The 22668-nt window shown below is 41.9% G+C and overlaps 3 protein-coding genes across 3 annotated transcripts in view; 1 reads left to right on the top strand and 2 right to left on the bottom strand.

Moving 5' to 3' along the window:
* Positions 1 to 2661: 2661 nt before the first annotated feature.
* Positions 2662 to 5201, top strand: LOC138953550 (uncharacterized). Its single transcript, XM_070325392.1, has 2 exons — positions 2662 to 2896; positions 3317 to 5201. Exons 1-2 carry the CDS (start codon positions 2710 to 2712, stop codon positions 3559 to 3561), a joined length of 432 nt encoding a protein of 143 aa, XP_070181493.1. The 5' UTR covers positions 2662 to 2709; the 3' UTR covers positions 3562 to 5201.
* A 2085-nt stretch (positions 5202 to 7286) lies between these two features.
* Positions 7287 to 8766, bottom strand: LOC138953374 (5-hydroxytryptamine receptor 3A-like). The gene has a single exon (XM_070325173.1). The coding sequence runs from the start codon at positions 8764 to 8766 to the stop codon at positions 8041 to 8043; it is 726 nt and encodes a 241-aa protein (XP_070181274.1). The 3' UTR covers positions 7287 to 8040.
* Positions 8767 to 19865: 11099 nt separating this feature from the next.
* LOC138953654 (uncharacterized) overlaps positions 19866 to 22668 on the bottom strand; it is a 9106-nt gene continuing 6303 nt past the window's right edge. The window contains exons 3-5 of the mRNA XM_070325534.1: positions 21833 to 22003; positions 21195 to 21326; positions 19866 to 20339 (exon numbers count right to left, since the gene is read on the bottom strand). Of these exons, the coding sequence (XP_070181635.1) occupies positions 20174 to 20339; positions 21195 to 21326; positions 21833 to 22003 (469 nt within the window). The 3' untranslated portion in view covers positions 19866 to 20173. The remainder of the gene's footprint in view (positions 20340 to 21194; positions 21327 to 21832; positions 22004 to 22668) is intronic.

The raw sequence follows: 22668 nt of genomic DNA, 5'->3' as shown, positions 1-22668 counted from the left end.
GGCTTTTGGAGGAGGAAATTTAATTATGAAATTGATAAAAAAGATTGGCTGATTAGTTTTGAATCGGTCAAAGAAACAAGGTTGCGTGTATTACAATGGAAATTACTCCACAATATTTATCCCACAAACATTATGTTATGTAAAATGAAAGTTGTGGAGCACAATGTATGTTCATATTGTAGTAATAGCGTTGATTATATAGAACACTTTTTTCTCTTCTGCCCAGTGGTGATTGAGTTTTGGAAACAGATAGAATTTTATATTTGGGTACATCTGGATAAACAAATAGAGTTAACAGTGCACGAAATTATGTTTGGTGTTAAAAACCGAAAAATGCAAGCAACTCTGTTAAAAGAATTGAACCGTATCATTTTGATTGCTAAAATGTGCATAAGTATTTATAAAAAAACAAAGGCTTCAATGCCTCTTTTTGTTTTATTCGAAAAGCAATTGCAGATCAGAAATATAATATTATGATTTTTATTCCCCTTTTTAACCTTGATTTTTCTATTCTTATTTCTTTTTTTTCTCTTTTTTTCTCTCTTTCTCCTCTCAATTCTAGATACGGACCCAAAGTTACACCAAGATGTATATAGTGGATGTCATACTGCGTTTTTTGTGTGTGTATAATTATAATGATAAGCATTTTAAATACATATTTCAACAGCATACACATATGTTTATTTATAACAGATTAATCTTAAGGAGGTAAGGAGGTGCTGTACATGAAAACGGTTATGTCCATCGTTAGAATCATACATATTTGAGAGAAATGTGCAGATTCTGGGAAAGACAACGTTCAGGATTTGGATCGATCGGGTTCTTTTTTGTCTTTTATTTATTGGACATGTTTTCCGACAGCTTTCAGATTGTGGGTTGATTATTTTTGTGTCTTTTGTTTATTGGATGTTTTTGGACAGCTTTCAGATGTTTCATTACTGTTTGTTGTGTCTTTTATTTACTAGGTGTTTTAGCCAACGTTCAGATTTTGGATTAACTATTTTTGCCTTTTATTTACTGGATATTCTTGGTTAAGGACAGTATGACGATCTGGACAGATGCATGGAATGTATTCGCCTGACTTCAAAAGCAATCTGATTAATTATATGTACAAAGTAACAACAACAACAACAACAACAACAACAACAACAACAACAACAACAACAACAACAACAACAACAACAACAACAACAACAACAACAACAACTCTCTATCTTTCTGTCTTTTTATTAGTATTGTAATCTGCATGTTATGTTACGCTCCGGCCTCACTTGTAGGCGAACGGTATGTTATATGTCCGTCTGTCTGTTAGTTCCTAATGTTGTATATATTATGTCTTGCATACTTGCCGTTTACATATTTATTATACATGTTGAAGGATGAATGATGATACATTGTAGACGGATGCATGCTATTGATTAAAAGCCCCACAATGATGTGCTTGGCAAATACAAAAAAACAAAAAACAAAAAAACCAAAAAACTCCCACAGCCCTTCCTGATTTGCCACTACAACCAAACCATGGGAGGTGTTGATCGCACTGATCAGAACGTTGGCAAGTACAGGGTTGCCATACGCTCGAAGAAGTGGTGGTGGGCCATCTTTGCCTACTGCCTAGACGTCTGTATCCAACAGGTGTGGCATCTGTATCGAGCAACTGAGGCTGCAAAGAACAACCCGATGGATCTTCTCGCCATCTACAGGCGAGTTGTCAGGGTCTACCTTGGCCGGCCGCGCTTCACACCATGCAGCACCTGGCCGTCCAAGAGGCCACGTTTCTGTGGACAAGCGGGTCTTGGAAGAGATCAGGTTTGACCGACTGGACCATCTGGTGGAATTATGGCCAACACAACTGGGATGCGGAGCTTGCGGCAAGAAGACCAAGCACCGTTGCTCAAAATGCAAGGTCGGGGTTCATGACCGATGCTTCCGGCAATATCACACTAAATGATGTTCTTCAACGTATGTGAACTACGACTGCAACACTCTATACTCAGTTGAATTGAAGTCAAAATGACAAAAGCCACCGACTGTTTCCAGAGTCAGAAACGAAAATGTCGAACTGTGTTCACAGTTTGTTTCATTCTGTACAAAATGTTAGAATGAACAGTTTATTTCCCATTTATCAAAGGCAACAATTGCTCAAAATTCAGTTGTGTGACTTGTTTATGTTATCTTGAATGATTTTATTTCAATAAAAGTTCAGATCATCTGTAATTTTTGCTTTTCTATGTAATGTGAGAAAGTAAGAAAACCCCTACCCTCTCGTGCCCACTGTCCCATATATGGGACGGTAACGTTTTGTCTTCTAAATCACTAATTTCAAAGTTTTACTCCAAATGAGTATGACATAGGTCAATTATAGACCAAATGCCATGCAAACAAGCAATTTTTGTTTGAAATTTTTTTTTGGGCATATATAAAGAGGAGTTTGCCCTGGCCTTTAACCGTTGTCTCGTCTACTGATAAAGCAACCGATGAAACTCAATGGGGATAATTCGCAGCTTGCTAACTTCCGTTTAACCAACCCACCATCTCTCTGTCTCTGTATATGTCTCTGTCTCTGTGTCTATATATCTCTGTCTTTCTGTTTTTTTCTCTCTCTGTCTCTCTCTGTCTATCTATGATTCTAGCTGAAGGCTTCTGTTGTTACGCAGAATTCTACAACTGACCTCTAATCAACCAAAGATGACCTCCTGACAACCAAAGATGATCTCCAGACAGCCAAAGATGACCTCCAGACAACCAAAGACAAACTGCAGACGGCCACAGATGACCTCGAGACAACCAATTAAGGAACAGCTGGGGGAGGCCGACAAGATCAGTTCTCTGCAGAACTCGCCTTACCGCGGAGTGAGCGAGCAACCTGATGACCCGTACTACTCGGATTTCACGGGTAAGTATACTACAAGTGTGTCAGTCGATTCTGTGTGTGTGTGTGTGTGTGTGTGTGTGTGTGTGTGTGTGTGTGTGTGTGTGTGTGTGTGTGTGTGTGTGTGTGTGTGTGTGTGTGTGTGTGTTATGTCACAAACAAATTACTCGGTCGAGATAATGAACCTCTTATATAACGTCATTCAGGTTCGTTTGGCCTACTTTGTGAGAGCAATTTTCTGAATTGTAAAAGGCATTACTCTTGCTGAAAATTCGTAATGTAAACTTTGGTAACCATCTTTCAAGAAATTGGGATTGGGGCTGAGCTCACATACCCGGTTGAAGTTGAAAATTAATGCCTTAAGCTCATAGATGAACAAGAATGACAGGTGTATGAGCTGTATGAAGGGATAACAGGTGTATAACACTGTTATTTCTGTTTCAGGCTCCACGTTCGTCAGATGGGGTCGTCAGTCGTGTCCCGGCAACACGTCGCTCATCTATGCCGGTAAGAGCTGCCTGTCTTCTTCTTCTTTACCTGTAGACAGAGACAAGGAAAAGCATTTAAAGGCGTTGTCTGACCTACTGATGTGTTTGGGCAAAAACATGTCTGCACATAATTGTACGAGCGGGTACAACTTCGCAGAATTATTCTTCCCAAGGAACAGCATCTCTTTCTACGTTTTGTAAAGAGCTCTGGCTCTGGCGACTGTGGCTGAATGGCTGTCAAATTTCACTTTAATCACTTCAGTCACGCATGTTTGGGTACCGCTTTTGCGCGGCAATCGTCAATAATTGTTTATTCGTGATAAGGCCAGATTTTCAAAGGGATTTATGATCATTTGACATCATTTGGAAAACTTTGTACGCCGTTTTCTGGGAATCATTTTTTGAGTAACAGTGCCGTTGTAACACGCAATTTGTACTCCACGAAAAATTTACTCCGGAGTAAAAATTTCGTACGAAATTCTTACTCCGAGTAAAGTTTTCGTACGAGAAAAGAACTCCCCAAGGCACGAACAAATTACTCCCTCCACGAAATTTGTACTCCGCATTTTTTTTTTACTTCCAGTAAAAAATCTCGTAGGCGAAAATGGGATGTGGGCGAAGGGATAATACCAATATCGTCACTGGCCTTCGAAGACCTCGTAACTTACATTTTCCCGATTTTCGGATTTTTGCATGGTTCCGTCCCTTGATTTTTTTCCTATCATCTGTGAAAAGCTTGTAACTCTATCTATTTTGCAAAGATCTTTTTCCCCTGATTTTAAAAACCTCGTATTGCGTTGGGTGTTGAGACATTAGCGGGAAAACCTCGTATTGTCTGTTTGAATCCCTGCGAGTCTGTTGAAAATCCTCGTAATTGTTCCTTAAATTCAAAACAAAAAAGTGAAAACCTCGTATCTACACGTTTTGATCTAAACTCGCCAAAATATTGTATTTGTCTAGAAACGACCAGGAATCATTAATCGAGTTGTTACCTACGCTTTATAACAAACAAAAATCTGGTGAAGAGGAATTTGAATTTTTAAGACACTCCTTTGTCATTATCTCAGAACTATGATTTTGAAGATAGGCCTACGAGGTCTTCGAAGGCCAGCGACGATATGTGATCTCGCGCAAACGAATGTCGCGCTACCTTCCCTCCACCCCTTCCACCACCAAGACTAACAGGGAACAAGGGAATATAAATTTCGTACACCTGGCATGGCAAGTTAAAGGCACAGTACGCCTCCCGTAAACCATCACAGATACTGTCAGGATACTGTCAGGCTTTTACACACAGTACAAAGAGCCTTCCATTTGAACACTCACCGAACGGGAACATCCTAGGTGGAAGAGTGTATATTACTTATCGAAAATATTTTTTGCTAATAAATAAAACTAAACTTGTAACTTTCTTTAGAAGACTGTGTGTGTGTGTGTGTGTGTGTGTGTGTGTGTGTGTGTGTGTGTGTGTGTGTGTGTGTGTGTGTGTGTGTGTGTGTGTGTGTGTTTCCTTATCTTAGTCATCTCTCTCTCTCCCCCAACAGATAAGAAATGCAACTTCAGTGAAAATGTTTAAGAGACAGTCACGTTCACACATCATTCGTGAATGAAATGTCTTGTTCGATTGTTATTTTGTTAAACATTTTGTACTAGTGTTAACGGATGTGTAGCTGATCGGAGCAACTTTATTCCCAAATGAAAGGTATAACTATGTCAAGGTAATTTTGTCATTTTTGAGTTCTCCTTATGTAATTCCTTAAATGCACATTGTGTTGCATTTCATACAATGTATTTTATATGATTGAATTTATATTTTTTTTATGTGCGTCTGTCTTTATGTGTTGTATAAAGGACAGGTTGGAAGAATAGGCTTTGCCTAAAACCTTTATCCTTTTGTAATAAAGTTTTGAGTCTGAGTCTGTGTGTGTGTGTGTGTGTGTGTGTGTGTGTGTGTGTGTGTGTGTGTGTGTGTGTGTGTGTGTGTGTGTGTGTGTTTCCTTATCTTAGTCATCACGGATGCAAAATACAACCAATAACATAAGAGATCGACATACGTCATTCAAGAAGATTTGACGGCTATGTTCATGACTAAAAAGGCCGAATAGGGGCAATGCATTGACACAAAACACACAATGGCATCAATCAAACAAACACAGTGCATTACAAGAATAAACCAAAATAGATTCATCTGGTAGAGAACACGCGGACAGTGTGGAAATCACAGCGTTGTACGCCAAATATGAAAAAGAATAAATAGGAAATAACTTCACATTGAAAGAGAACGAACAAGACAATTAAATATTAATTCCTTTGTGAAGGATGATGTCAAACACACACACACACACACACACACACACACACACACACACACACACACCGTGCACACACACACACACACACACACACACACACACACACACACACAAACACACACAAACACGCACACACACACCGAAGAACGACAAGGCGGGGTTTTGTTTCAAAGATTTTATTTGGAAAGCAAAAGTCATGACGTCGAAAATACCAATTGGTTCTCGTAATCTGAATTACCAAAAAGAGAAATTGCAGACGACAACCTTTCAAGCCTGTCGTCAAGGTAACAACCACCACCATCCCTATACACACGGACACAAAAATACCAACAACCAAACAAAAACAGAAAGCACACACATTAACGACAGTAATACACATTCATTTCTAATGATGCTGTCATCTGATTGATTTAATCTGCTATCATTCCACAATCTCTCAAAACAGATAGGATAAGGACCGGGGATGCGAATTCCAAATCGTATTAAGCATGTTATGTACTCAAATTGGATGAACGACTTAACACAAGAAGTAGACTTTCTTTTCTTTATTTGGTGTTTAACGTCGTTTTCAACCATTCAAGGTTATATCGCGACGGACAAGAAGTAGATACATGTATAAATTGATTAATAAAGCCAATGAAATAATGATTGAATACAATGATCAATAATTAAATAGAAAGATAAATGAATGATGAATTCATAAATAAATGAATAGAAAAAAAAGACGACTACACTTATTTTATGGACGTTAACACACCTGGCATTATGACACCACCTCAGAACGATAGATGGAACTGTTTTAAATCACACATCTAATTACAACACTTATAAGCATTTCAAACAAGTAAAATGGAAAGAGGAAACCATTTGGAAACGATGTGTTTATAGTTTGTCCATAAAAGTGTTTCCATGTAATCCAAATGCAAGAGTTGAAGACCCTTGTTTAGAGGTTTGTCCGTCCCGAATTTAAAATAGCAAACCGTAGAACGTTCTTGTTCGACCAGACTGGTGGCCGCATTACAGATGTTTTTAAATACACGGAGTGATGAAATTAAACAAGTGACATTCACCATAAAACCTTTGCAAAGAGTTGAGTGTCACTTTCTATATAGCCTACAGGGAGGTCCAAAAAAGCGCCCTAGTTTATTTTTGATCGCAGTTTTGACTGCGAAGAGAAATGTAAGAAAATGTGTTCAGCAAACAAAAGCAGCATGATGGGAGATTATGTCTTGCAAATTTGGTTGAAACTGGTCTGTCCTTAGTAGTTGATAATCAAAACACAAGAAAGGTAAGTTGTTGGAACGTTTGTTATAAACAAAACAATACGTTACAGTCACTAATATGTCCTTTGTAGTTGATAATAATGATGCTCTATCCATGCAGGTTCCTCTTCGTTGAAGAACTGCTGCAACAGAAATCTCCTTAATAAATAACACAAACGCTTAAATTGTCCATGACTCGTGCACTTATGCAGACCAAGTTCATTCCTGGTCTAACGAAGAAAAGGGGAGTTAATATGAACACAGTTATCTACCAACAAGATGGTGCTCCGCTCTATTGTTCAAACAGATCTTCCCTTGGCCACCCTACTCCCCTGATGTCAACCCACCCGACTACTTTCTGTGGGGGTACCTCAAGGACAGAATATACGGCAACAATCCCCAGGCCCTGGCAGCTCTGACGGAAGGGAAATCAGGCGCATACCAGCTGACATGATTGGACGAGTCATGGACAATTTCAACGTTCGTGCAGCAGCAGTTCCGCAGCGAAGACGAGCCTGGATAGAGCATATTATCAACTACTAAGGACAGACCAGTTTCTACCAAATTTGCAAGACATAATCTCCCATCATTCTACTATTGTTTGGTGAGCAAATTTTCAAAATCTATCTTCGCAGTCAAAAATGAGATCAAAAAGGAAATAAGGCACTTTTTTGGACCACCTTGTAGATGTGTGTGAAGTCGTATGTGAATGTAACACCACGAAGGCCAAAATGGCAATGATTGCGATGGTGTTGGATGTGAACAGGACCACAAAGAGAACATTATCCACGCTCTTGGCAGGCATGCCTATTCCTCTCCAACTCGCTGGGGCATTGGACATGGAATCTACTTCCTGCTTTTTTTTGGTACAGCTTTGCCAGAATAAGGGAGTTCTCCGGAAGTACGAAATTTCTTTTCATGGAACGTGTCGTTCATTTCACCAGAAACAGAATCCAGTTTATTGGAGGAGCCTTCAAAACCTGTGGGGTGGCTTGCAGTTTGGGAGGTAAAGCCCAGTTTTTTATAGCCAGAAACGAAACTCATGTTCCCGGTAGTAGAAATCATTTCCCCTTTCTCTTGGCCACTTCTCTCCCTTTTGTACTTTCTCAGCATGACGAGGCTGGTGAGAAGAGCAAAAAAACTTTCCGCCAGCACGAAAACAAAAAGCCAAACGACTCCTGGGATGTGGTTGATGCCTCTAGGTTGAAGAACGAGGCAAAGAATGACGTAGAAATGAGATCAGTGACGAGGTAGGACGCCTTGTCACCGAGGTCAGGAGGCAGGAGAAAGACCAGCACGTTCAGGTAGGAAGTCATCACCATCGGCACAATCATCAGAACAACGTAGAAGGTCGCCTTTCTCCTCAGGCGCAGAACGCACTGAGCGTAAATGTGGCCAGTGTTCTCAAAGACCAGCACGTTCTCCACAACATCGACAAGGTCCCACTCACCCTCCACGCCGAATGTCTGAGAAAGAGTGATATCCCATGGTGTTCCCGAAGGACGGACGTTCACTGTCTCAGACGTGTCGACAAGTGTTACGGAGCAGTCGTGCTCGTCGAAGGGGTATCCGGACATGTCGAACGGACAGGAGAAAGTGACGACGTACGGGAGTTCGATGAAGATTTGACCATTCTTCTTCACTTCCACTTCGTTCACTTCGCGCAGAATCGCGGAAACGCTGATGCTTTCCACCACGACCAGTGGAGGCAGCCACAGCAAGTCAGAAGGAATCGTGACAGACTCGGGCAGAAGCGAAACGTTACCGTCACTGAATAACTCGTCCAAATCATCCGTCGTGGCCAAAACAGGGTCTATCCACCAGAACTGCATCTTCGCCGATAGGCGTACGGTCTGTTGGGCAATACGATCGCTGGGGTGACCTTGACACTGACGTTCATCTTGTCTTCAGCAGTCAATCCAGGCTTCTTCGGAATCGGCGGAACTTTTTGGCGGATAGCTGGATGATCAAGAAGCCACGATCGCCATCGGTAGTAGGCTAATCTGGTCCCGGAGTCATCGAAGGAAAAATCGGGCCAGTTCTCTGAAAGCCGCCCTGTAGACTGTCCCGACATAAGTCTCAAGGCGTTTGCCAAGAGAAAGAGAAAAATTCGCGTTTTGAAGGGAAACGTCATCACGACTTCTACATTTAAAGACGCATTTTCAAGGCAAACCTTAAGTTGGTACAATGCACTGACAAGTTTGTACGTGAGGCAGTTTCTCGCCAATAGGAACACGAATCCTGACCTAGGTGATAAGTTCCTTTTTACACAAACCCAAACCGTCGATTAAATGCTAATCCCACGATTCTCCGTTTGACGATTTTGATCGAGCTAATAACAGCTAGGGCTCTTACATAATAGAAAACACGAGTTCGACTGCTCAGCGTCATCAAGAGAAGTTTAAACAGCGTGCCGTCAGTGCTCAAATGTTTGCCTATGATAGGAGGAAATCAATAAAACAAAATAAAGTAGAATGCATGTCTTTGTCGTCGACCGGCCAAGGCATTGCATACCTAACAGTCAGTGTGTGTTTGTGTGTGTGTAGGGTGTGTGTGTGTAAGTGTGCGTGTGTGTGTGTGTCGGATGCGGGGGGTTTGTGTGGGTTTGTGCGTGGGTGTGTGTGTGTGTTTGTGTGTGGTGTTTGTGAATGAGCGTGTGTGTGTGTGTGTGTGTGTGTGTGTGTGTGTGTGTGCGTGCGTGCATGTGTTTGTGTTTGTCTGTGTGTGTGCGTGCGTGCATGTGTTTGTGTGTGTGTGTGTGTGTGTGTGTCTTGATGTGTGTGACCTTGCGCGCACATTTGTTTGTACAGGGTCATGAACTGCGTCTGTATTGCATGTCTTTCATTTGCTGTGTGGTCAGTCTAATAAACGCAAACCAATTAGACGAGTTCTCTTTTCGCTTTTGTTCTGACTCGGGTGACGTGTGACGTGTCCCACTTTAATTAACAAATCACTTCTGGCTTAAATGTCAGACACAGCTAACAGACTGCTTAGACAATGTTATGTGCTGTTTGCTTGCACCACGATGAGTGCAAAGCAAACAAAGCGTAATGCGTCGCAGTCGTGTGTTGATACAGAACAAGCAAAGCGTAATGCGTTGCAGTCGTGTGTTGATACAAAGCAAACAAAGCGTAATGCGTTGCAGTCGTGTGTTGATACAAAGCAAACAAAGCGTAATGCGTTGCAGTCGTGTGTTGATACAAAGCAAACAAAGCGTAATGCGTTGCAGTCGTGTGTTGATACAGAACAAGCAAAGCGTAATGCGTTGCAGTCGTGTGTTGATACAAAGCAAACAAAGCGTAATGCGTTGCAGTCGTGTGTTGATACAAAGCAAACAAAGCGTAATGCGTTGCAGTCGTGTGTTGATACAAAGCAAACAAAGCGTAATGCGTTGCAGTCGTGTGTTGATACAAAGCAAACAAAGCGTAATGCGTTGCAGTCGTGTGTTGATACAGAACAAGCAAAGCGTAATGCGTTGCAGTCGTGTGTTGATACAAAGCAAACAAAGCGTAATGCGTTGCAGTCGTGTGTTGATACAAAGCAAACAAAGCGTAATGCGTTGCAGTCGTGTGTTGATACAGAACAAGCAAAGCGTAATGCGTTGCAGTCGTGTGTTGATACAAAGCAAACAAAGCGTAATGCGTTGCAGTCGTGTGTTGATACAAAGCAAACAAAGCGTAATGCGTTGCAGTCGTGTGTTGATACAAAGCAAACAAAGCGTAATGCGTTGCAGTCGTGTGTTGATACAAAGCAAACAAAGCGTAATGCGTTGCAGTCGTGTGTTGATACAAAGCAAGCAAAGCGTAATGCGTTGCAGTCGTGTGTTGATACAAAGCAAACAAAGCGTAATGCGTTGCAGTCGTGTGTTGATACAGAACAAGCAAAGCGTAATGCGTTGCAGTCGTGTGTTGATACAAAGCAAACAAAGCGTAATGCGTTGCAGTCGTGTGTTGATACAAAGCAAACAAAGCGTAATGCGTTGCAGTCGTGTGTTGATACAAAGCAAACAAAGCGTAATGCGTTGCAGTCGTGTGTTGATACAAAGCAAACAAAGCGTAATGCGTTGCAGTCGTGTGTTGATACAAAGCAAACAAAGCGTAATGCGTTGCAGTCGTGTGTTGATACAAAGCAAACAAAGCGTAATGCGTTGCAGTCGTGTGTTGATACAAAGCAAACAAAGCGTAATGCGTTGCAGTCGTGTGTTGATACAAAGCAAACAAAGCGTAATGCGTTGCAGTCGTGTGTTGATACAGAACAAGCAAAGCGTAATGCGTTGCAGTCGTGTGTTGATACAGAACAAGCAAAGCGTAATGCGTTGCAGTCGTGTGTTGATACAGAACAAGCAAAGCGTAATGCGTTGCAGTCGTGTGTTGATACAAAGCAAGCAAAGCGTAATGCGTTGCAGTCGTGTGTTGATACAAAGCAAACAAAGCGTAATGCGTCGCAGTCGTGTGTTGATACAGAACAAGCAAAGCCATTAAAAACGTTTCCATTACAGTGCCGTGCATATCATATTTACTCCATCATTCTCATAATTACTGTATTGTCCCATCGCTGAAACTGATTCGGGTCTCTCTCTACCTCCCAGTGGAATTCTCGCAACAACAGAGTCGCGCTACCAACACCAGAAATAGAGAATGCTGAATATTTTGCCGCTTAAGGACTAGATATGGGTAATATGATAATTGGAGTTTTACGCCCTCACACCTTTTGATGAGATACACAAGTGTATGCGTGTTAGGTGGTATCAGCCATCTGCACTTATGCCAGAATGACCGAGGTCTTTTACGTGGTGGTGACACGGGGGTGGGACATGGCTTCCGTCTCTGGGTTTGCACATAAAGTTGACCTGTGTCCGTCCCGGCCCAAATTCGAACCTGCGACCTTAGGATCAAACGTCCAGTGCTCTACCAAATGGTCAAGATAAGTTGTCGTAACTAATTGTTTGTCTGTGCACTTAAAAGACCGTTGGGTCGATATATTTGTGAATGTAACGTTTTTTTGTCAATAACAAACGTTCCAACAATTTACCTTTCTTGTTTTTTTTATTCTTAGCCCAATGGTCAGTTAGTGTAATTCATGTTTCTTTTCGGATTGACTCTTCACTGAAAAAAGTTAACTTCCTGTGTGTTAAAGCAAGTAATCCGCCGTTGTGAAATTATATTATGTTTAATTATAGAATGAAGATTTGACAATCTTGTACGATTCAATGGCCTGAGCGTAAGCAAAGCGTAAAACAATCATATGATTTTTATTGATTACGTTTTGATCTTACAGTAGACTGGCTAAATTGATTGGCTGATTGATTACAAAGACACATGGCAGTGTGACGCACTGATCTCTTGTCACCGCAGTTCAGGAGGAGTTGTTCCCCTTTTCCCAATGAGATTGGCGTGGTGGACACTTGCACATGTGGTAGAAATGTCATTGACTAAATCTGATCTAGGTGTCTCTTGATCCCCTTACCATTTTGTGGAAGTATTGTTGTCGAGGGCTGATCACGGTGTCTCTCTGTTAAGCTTACCATTTTGTGGAAGTATTGTTGTTGAGGGCTGATCACGGTGTCTCTCTGTTAAGCTTACCATTTTGTGGAAGTATCGTTGTCGAGGGCTGATCACGGTGTCTCTCTGTTAAGCTTACCATTTTGTGGAAGTATCGTTGTCGAGGGCTGATCACGGTGTCTCTCTGTTAAGCTTATCATTTTGTGGAAGTATCGTTGTCGAGGGCTGATCACGGTGTCTCTCTGTTAAGCTTACCATTTTGTGGAAGTATCGTTGTCGAGGGCTGATCACGGTGTCTCTCTGTTAAGCTTACCATTTTGTGGAAGTATTGTTGTCGAGGGCTGATCACGGTGTCTCTCTGTTAAGCTTACCATTTTGTGGAAGTATTGTTGTCGAGGGCTGATCACGGTGTCTCTCTGTTAAGCTTACCATTTTGTGGAAGTATTGTTGTCGAGGGCTGATCACGGTGTCTTTCTGTTAAGCTCTTGCAACTCTTTGTGTCAGCAAAGCAGATTACCTCTTGACTGTCGGAAGAATTTAGTTAACAAGAGGCGAAGCCTTCAAGGCTCCCGTAAGAAATCAACAAACAGTAACACAAACTCATCCGTCACACACACACACACACACACACACACACACACACACACACTCACACACACGCACACACACACACACAGTTAAAACTAACGCATCATATCAACTCCATGTATAATTTTCAAAAGAAGGCAAACAGATAAAATGACTGTGTATTTGTTGTTGGTGCAGTTGTCCTTGAATGAGATCTTGTGCAATCCTCACACACACACACACACACACACACACACACACACACACACACACACACACACACACACACACACACACACACACACACACACACACTGTGTTCATTTGCAAATCTACCATCAGCTTAGGCCCAAAAAAAAAAATTGTCTGTTTCTGGTCACCCGACCGACCCTAAATTTCGGCGCCGACCCTAAACTTTTTTTTTCCAAACTCCAAAATTTTGGTTTTTTTGGTGGTGGTAGAGGACAGGGTGAGAAAATGAACAACAAAAACGTGTGAAAACGAAAGTCCGCTGACGATTTGTAAATGTGTTGAGTGTCTTGTCTCTATGTATAGTGAATCCAGTCTCTTTGCGCGATTTTTAAAGTTAGTTTTATTGGTCTACATTTGGGGGTAAAAAAAAAAAATTAAAAAAAAATAAAAAAAAATTCCCGACCTACCGACCCTATTTTTTTTAGCCATGTTACCAGAAACAGACAATTTTTTTTTTTGGCCTTATCTGTCTTTTGCACTGCAGACACTAAGCAATAGGTACCTGCCATGTGGCCACTTTTTCCACTGCTGTCCTCAGTCCCATACTTTTCATCAAGACTTGTCACCATGCCGAGTGGATCTACATTCGGAAGTCTTCATGTGGCTGAGGCATATCTGACATAGCGTCGATCTTGTAGGTTAACCTCCTTTCTGAAACAAATGGCAAAATGCGATTAGTTATGATGACTACAACCTACACAAATATAAACAGTGTTTTGAAACAGAATAGTCAGGTTATACAAGCCACTTTACCTATGCAGCATGGTAACCCTACAATATGCAAAACATGTCAACTGACTGCAGCAGCCTGGTTCTTAAAATAATTCTGACGGTCAACACAACCAACACACTATTCACATTCCATTTTAAGGAGCAACGGAGGTACTCTCTGAGGGTCTTGTTTAAATGATAACGATCAACTCAGGAGGGAAAAAACAAGAGAGGAAAAAAGAAACCACATCAACCGCAGAAAAATACAGAATCACTGTGACACATGTACCATTAGGCCTATTTACAAACAAATGCCACAGCAAGCTTTCTTTGGACGACTGTCGTTGTCTCAAAACTCACATTCTACCTTCTGTCCGAAAGAATCTAATCTTACGTTGTACTGCCTTGAAAGAAAATGCCAACAAAGACAAGAAAGCTGTTGCAAGGTAAGCTTACCAAACGTTACATAGCGAATCATGATAGTGCGTAAACAGCAAACAGTACAATCAAAGAGAGAATCGAGTCTGGAATGAAACGCGATACAGATCTAGCATTCAAAAACTGTCTTTCAAGTTCAAGGAAGTTGTTGCAAGGTAAGACTTACTAAATTGTACAGACAAAACCATGACAGTGCATGTTTTGAATCTGAGGAAAAAATCGTGATCATTTTGACTTTGAGAACAGATTCATTCCGTTTCCTTATAATTATCTGCATGTTCAAGTAAATGATGGACGGTTTTTTTCGGGCAGAGTAAACTTAACTTGAGACTCTACTGCAAGTCTTGAAATTCACATAAATCGAACCACGAACAATTAAAGACATCCAAACATTACAGGCACTTTAGATCACCTCATTTCACTAGAGGTGACTGCCTAGCACTGTGTTTGACATCCGTGTCTGCTGAAATAAAAAGAAATTAAAACAAAACGGAGTAACAGTAGGTGACACGTTATCAGAGTGGGAGACACTAGATCTGTCTCTGTACTTACCGGGATACGGCTGCCAGATCGAACCACAGGCGGAAGGTATCGTCCTACAAGGTACGTCACTCACCTTCGAGTCTTCTGTGTTCTTGGAGTCGCTTCCTTGGGAAAAATATTGTTCAAGACGGTTTGCCTCTTCCTACAGTCTGTGTAAGGTCAAATAAATACAGTTGAATGATTGTTTGAACTGTATGTACCTTTAATTTTCAGCTTCCGTCCCTTGCATGTTGTTTTTAACCATCATTTGGACGAATCTTCGTTTGCGAGCCGCCAACTTCCACCGGACGTCAAACTCATGCATCCGCACCGAATATGCATACCAGCGCTCATTGGTTAATAACAGGATATTCGATGATTATTTTCATTGGTCCACTGAAATCGTCTGCATCGGTTCCGTTCGTGTTCATTCATAAATTCAGTACTTACCAAAAAAATAACGTTTTCCTCATTTTGAATGCCGAACGGTTCTTCACTAATACCGAAAGTGAAAACTCCCGTGGGTAGCTTCCCTTTGCTGCCCAATATTTACATATGTTTTAGACCAATGAGCGCTGGTATGCAAATTCGGTGCGGATGCATGAGTTTGACGTCCGGTGGAAGTTGGCGGCTCGCAAACGAAGATTCGTCCAAATGATGGTTAAAAACAACCTGCAAGGGACGGAAGCTGAAAATTAAAGGTACATACAGTTCAAACAATCATTCAACTGTATTTATTTGACCTTACACAGACTGTAGGAAGAGGCAAACCGTCTTGAACAATATTTTTCCCCAGGAAGCGACTCCAAGAACACAGAAGACTCGAAGGTGAGTGACGTACCTTGTAGTCTTTCTGTGATAGTAGTAGTCCAGTGGACGATACCTTCCGCCTGTGATCGAACCTGGGCTTTCGACAGCTCTTCCTCGCGTGGACATTGGAAAAACGCTGTGCAGATCAAATTGTAGGAAATCTCCCTTTGGTAGCTTCTTTATTTAGCTTAGAAACCGAACAACATGAAATCGTCTTCCCCGAATCGGCGAATGCAGAAGTGAGAACTGGAGAAGTGAATCTATACCACAATCCTTCGCGCGACCCCTGACCTGGTCTTGACACCTGACCTGGTCTACATACCACACACGACAGAAACCAGTCAACTGCTTGTACCCCTTCAAAACCCCCCACCACCCGTTTTCTTTGGATACACGCTTTAACTACACACATGCCGACACAATGTTGATCATTGCTTCAATATTTTGAAGATGGTGCTTGAAAAATAACCAGGTGAAATGAGTATTTCGGTGTTTAGTCAAATGTTAAAGTTTCTACCACAGACATACACACGCACACACGCACACACGCACACACACACGCACAGACAGACAAAGTTACGATCGCATAGGCTACACTTACGTGAGCCAAAAACTGAAATGCAAAATCATAACCCAGTCCCTAACCCTAACCTGCAGGTATAACAACTAGACCAAATCTGAGAAACGGGTCTCCAGGGGAGGCAATCGTGTTACTGCATTACCAAAGGGCAATATACAGTGGTTGTTTCCCTTGTCAGAGTATTTATTGTGTGTGTGTGTGTATGTGTGTGTGTGTGTGTGTGTGTGTGTGTGTGTGTGTGTGTGTGTGTGTGTGTGTGTGTGTGTGTGTGTGTGTGTGTAGAGCGATTCAGAGTAAACTACTGGACCGATCTTCATGAAACTTTACATGAGAGTTCCTGGGAATGATATCAGCTCGTCACCCAGACACCACAGACAGCAATGTGTCTCTGTTGGAGAGGAATGTGTCCCACTTTTCTCAGCAGTGTGCAGCCAGGTCCCCATGGAGCCGTACTTGGTGAACTGCGAGGTGATGTTGCATGACTCTGGTTTGTATGTGCGCGAAGAAGACGACAATCAAAACGTGAAGTTTGAGTGCCTTTAAATAGCCCCTTTTGGGACTTTCAGGGATGCACATCTTTTTATCAGTGATATAGTGTGATTCAGCAATGGCAAACAGACAGACAGAACGACAGACAGATTGACAAACAGACAGACAGAACGACAGACAGATTGACAAACAGACAGACAGAACGACAGACAGATTGACAAACAGACAGACAGAACGACAGACAGATTGACAAACAGACAGACATACGGAGAAACGAACGAACAAAGGCACACGGTTTAATATGTTTTGTCGTTTTCAGGAACGACCAGCAATCGCGTTGTGTTTTTCTTAGTTTTTCCCGCTTTTGCTGCTTCTCTTTTTACATGTATTCAAGTTTTGACTAAATGTTTCCAGACAGACCGGGGGTCGAGGCGAGGGTGGTGGTGTATGTGCGTGGGTGCCTGCATGCGTATCTGTAGAGCGAATAAGAGACAACTACCAGACAGATCTTCCCGAAACTTAGCATTCAAGTACTTCAAAGTGGTATCCCTGAGTATTTTTTAAATTTTTTTTCGATAACTGTTATTGATGACGTCATGTCTGAATTTTTAGTGCAACAGTTGAGGTAGCACTGTGACGACCGCATTTTTTTTTTACCAAATTAATTGAAATTTTGGTCAAGCAAGCTTTAGCTAAGTTCGAACTATGGGATTGCATTTAAGCTTGGAAGCTTTCAAATTAATAAATGAGTTTGTTCATTAAAATTCCCAAAATTCTCATTAAAATCAAAATGTTAGTAATAGATCCAAAATTGATTGCATTGTGTTCCTTATCATTTCATGAATCCCAAAATGTTTCAATACTTGTAATGTTTAGGGGAGGGTGGGGCAGGTAGGGTCAAAAAAATCCTTTTTCACTCTCATTCAAAGATTAACCAGTGAAAACATTTCAAACAACTTTTTAAGAAAACTTTAATCCTTTTGCAATACAATAATTCAACATTCGAAAATAAATCGTTCTAATCATGAGAGATAAACGATAAATAAAAAGGTCACCAAAAATACCCAACCTGCCCCACCACGGGGCAGGTTGGGTACCCCTGTGGGGAAGGTTGGGTCAACTTGAAAAAAACAGCTATTATTCTGCCAAAATAAAGGTAAATTAATAAATTGACTAGCTGAACGATACCACAATTAACCCGTGTATATAATTGAGATATGAAAACAACCAACCAAACAAAGAAGAACAAGAAAATTGCCAATAGTAACAACTTACCAAAAACAAACACGAAGCAAAAAATAATATTAAAAAACATCAATGGAAAATAACATAACTTCGCATGTCTGTGCGTGTTGTTATTAAAAACATAACTGAAATAAGAGGTCAGGGTTGAATACAAATGGTGCCGTTGCTGTTGCAATAAACAAAACCTGTCATTCTGTAACACAAACAATATTTATAACTCATACACATGAAATACACGCACCCATCAACACACAATCGCGCGCGTACATACAAACAAATTCACCTATGATTCATATTTCATGCAATAACAAATTTATCCTACATACGTGAGAGAGACACTCGTGAGATAATAATCGTTCAAATCACACGTGTGTATATCATGTAAATGAGGTCATGTCAAGCAAGTCTGGCAGGGACCTGTTTTTCCACTGCTTACAGGGCTGAATATTGGCGGTCGCCCGATCGCCCCCGGCGGGTTCAAATCGCGTCGGGCGGGTTCGAAATTCTGCTGAAATCGCCCGCCGTGCGGGTTCAAATTTCGCTGAAGCACAAAGTCGTCTGTCACTTCTCTACTGCCCACTCATCCCCCCCCCCCCCCCCCCACTTTGAGAAGGACTCAGGACTACCACCAATCAAGGCCAGACACAGTGGCTAGACAGCTACCCCTCTCCGCCTCACTTGACCGTGTCACCACCCCTCCAGTGCCACGAGCCGCTGGCGATTGCATCAGCAGTCAAAATAGCTACTACCCCCCCTCCCTCCCCCCTCTTTGCGCTATTCACTTCAACCCCTCTCTTATCTTATTCTGCGCTGACCAATCCTTCAGAGACTTTCCTCTCATATAAAAACTCGGTCATTGACCCCGGGTAAGAAGGTCAGTGTCTGGACAGGCAGCTGTGTTCAGATTGCAAGTACCGATCATTGACCCAGGTCTCAAGGCCAACCAGCTTTTACAATGCCTCGACTGCAGGACATTTTCAGTTAAATACACGTAAGTAAAATATGTAGGATAAACAGAATACTACATGGCTTTCGCTCGCAGTTCAATATTAAATTAAAAAAACTCGTGTAAATCTGGTACGACACAGCAAGCCATGTAGTATTCTCTATATGTAAAGAAGGGGCAGGTTGGGTAATGACGGGGCAGGTCGAGTCACTGACCCAACCTGCCCATACCCTACCTGCCCCGCACAGGGTGCACAAAGAAATCGGTCTGTTACGTTTCGATTCAATTTAAATACGAATTTAAACAGCACAATTCACTTCTAAAATGAATCAGGTGTGTATACTAAAGATATCATCCATGAGCACCCTGTTAATCCACGTATTGAACAAAAAGTATGAGAGTCAAAAAAGTCACTTACTGTCAAATTTCATGGTGAAACCACCGGATCCATACTTGCACATCACTACCATTCAAACAAATTGGCGATAGGGACGCACTGGGACATTCAAAAACATAGATCGGAAACGAAACGGGAATATCTTTTCAATTGTGAGAGTTTTTCAAGGTGACCCAACCTGCCCCTGACCCTACCTGCCCCACCCTCCCCTACACTGAAAATGCGCTCACACGCACGCACAAACACTCACACACACACGCACGCACGCACGCACAAGCACACACACACACACACACGCATGCATGCATGCACGTACACCACACACACACACACACACACACACACACAAACACTCTCTCTCTCTCTCTCTCTCTCTCTCTCTCTCTCTCTCTCTCTCTCTCTCTCTCTCTCTCTCTACCTCGTACGTGCGGACGCATACTGGTGAAAATGACACGAACAAAATTTGTACCAAATAAAACGATTTTTATTTCTTAAGTAGCAATTCTATTAATGGCAAGTCTTTATTGCAGCTTACTTTATCGTTACATAATCTAATACTAATCTAACAAACCGCAACCATACGAAACCCTAAAACTAAAACAACAACAAGAGAGGATTACACTGAAAGAGAGCAAGAGAAGAAAAGCGACCAAGATCATTTCTGCCCAGAACACGAACAGCGCATCTAGTTGCTGATAATTATCTGCTCAGCGAGGAAAACTAGCTTCGCACTGCAAAGAAGGAGCTGTTGGTCGTACGTGCTCATCGTTGAGTTTCCTGCTCAGCACGTTGAGCAGCGACAGGCCTGAGGCAGGTTCCTCACCACCCATCTCCAGCGCCACTGGCGGAGGCGGAAGTTGAAGCAGATTACGAGCATGCGCCGACGGATGTAGCAAGATGGCCGACAGCGACCTTTTCTCTGGTTGTTCAGTGCGCATGTCGGCTTGCTGCAAAGACAAAAAGACAGAATTAGGACTGCTTGAACGTTGGAAGATAGAAGCTTTTTACTTTCGTTGTTGTTGTTGTTTTTATTTAATTTTAATTTTAATTTAATTTTGCTTGTCAGGAGCGAGACTTTCAGGACTCACAACGAGCAAACATCAGTTATTGAAATGAAAAGGCAAACAACAGATTCAAACACTTAATAATACACACGTTCTGAACGTTTGCTGCACATCTTTTTTTCTTGATCCCCAAGCAGTGTGGGGGTTAGAATAAGTGCCATTGAAGACAGGTTGGACACTGTTAATCATCAAAACTATTCTCGTCTTGTTCTTGGTTTTTTTTAAACTCTAAAACAAAACGGTTGTTTGCCGTAAGTCTACGAAGATATACGGCGCTGTTGACCTGCATGTAACATCACTGAACGTCGAATTAAGGGAAAGTAATATCATTAAAGAAACAAGTATATCAACGATGTTGAATCATATTCCGTCATGGAAATTTAGATAAGATTCTTTGAGCACATATTCTATTTAAAAAAAAAATTGTGCTCCTTCTTACGTATGTTACTAAGTTGTCACGTGTATGAATATGAATTTGTTTTAAAACATGATCTAAAGTAACTGATATTAACACTGCGCCTTTTCAACCTCTTTCGTGGTTGACACCAGGGCGTAATTCTGCCATTTGGTCTGGTAAAGCCAGTAAAACTGACGTCAAAACGGCCCCTTTTCAACCTTTGTCGTTAGTGACACCAGGGCGAAATTACGCCATTTTTGGTCTGGTAAAGCCATTAGAACTGACGTCAAAACCGCCCCCTTTTTGACCTCAACCAAATATGCCAGCAGAAAGTGACTCACGTGCACTTGGCGTATGTGACGGCCTGGTTGGATGCCCAAGGCACGAAGCAGATGTCGTTCAGACGCCACCCCGAGTACAGCGGGAACCAGCGTAGCAGGTAGTTACGGTGCGGGCAGAAGTACAGGGAGGTACTGTGGTCAAGCAAGGCAACCAAAATAAAATACAGTTGAAAAACAAAAGAATTCTCTACTCACCAATTCAAGGAAAGCACACACAAAAACAAGTCACATTCCCCCTATGGAGGCTTCTTTAGGATTTGCAAACAAATAAAAACGGAAAGAAAAAGCAAAAATAAAATAAGATAGAAGATAAAATGTAATACTGTAAGCAAATATTTGCTTTGAATGACCTTTTCATAAATGAGAGGATATAGGCACTGAACTCGGGTTTTTTGCTTTAGGCAAGAACTGCTTCCTATAGGAATTGTAAAGGAAAGCTTTTGATTAATGGTTGCTCACTGCCTTTTCAGCTAGTGCGGTAAAATTACCATTGCTATTCAATCTAGGATATTTTCTTTACTTTTGATTATCTATTTTTTTTTTATATACTTTCGGCAGTTCACAGACACATACACGTCAAACACAGACAGACAGACAGACAGACAGACATTCTTTCTCTCTACACGTCATTTGCTTACGCATGTCGCTTTTCCCTGGTGTTAGAAGCGGAGACGGGCGACAACTCCGTCAGTGAATCTTCCAGTCCGTTGGTGGCGCTGTTGTCGTCAAACATGGCGGCGCTTCCCCTGGCTACCAGACTGTAGGCAGGGGGCGTGTCTTCCACCTTGGCCGTCTTCAGGCTATTCAAGCTGCAGCATACATTGACACATTAATTTCATGAGACAATAGACGAAGCTCGGATATAACGCCGTCGGGTTTGTATGGATTGTGAACAAAGTAATACTCTTGCTTTCATTGATGAGAGCCAGACTTTTGAACTATACTCTACCGCAGGGCCGGACTACCGGGGGGGTTATGGGGGTTGCGCACCCCCCCCCCCCCCCACCCCTAGCCTAAACATGTACCTCACTTATTTAAAACATTTTTTTTATTATTGTTTATTTTATGCCGTTTCGTGCAAGGAGCGTCCATTTTCCTATCTCAGAATATGACCTACCCATCAGCTTCAGGGGGCAAAGCCTCCTGACCCCCACAAGGGGCTCTGCCCCTTGACCCCGCCAGGGGGAACATCCCCCTGGACCACCACTGGCAACCCCCTCCCTCCTCTTGGCCCAGTCCCGGCCCTGCACCGCTCCCACGTATTGATTTTAGTATAAATCCAGTACATCTTACTGGGACCCGCTTGTGTGGAATTCACTTCCAACGTACTGCAAAACATGCCAAACCCTCTCGTCTTTAAAAGAAAATGTTTGAAATATCTTTTTCAATGCTATTTCTCTATCTACACGTTAAAGTGGAGCTATTATCATATCACATCTTTATATTAATCATCTTAATATTGTATGATCCTTGT

This window comes from Littorina saxatilis, linkage group LG17 (genome assembly GCF_037325665.1).
Source record: "Littorina saxatilis isolate snail1 linkage group LG17, US_GU_Lsax_2.0, whole genome shotgun sequence".
Classification (NCBI taxonomy): Eukaryota; Metazoa; Mollusca; class Gastropoda; order Littorinimorpha; family Littorinidae; genus Littorina; species Littorina saxatilis.
The sequence above is the reverse complement of the archived record's forward strand: the minus strand, read 5'-3'. Positions and strand labels throughout refer to the sequence as shown.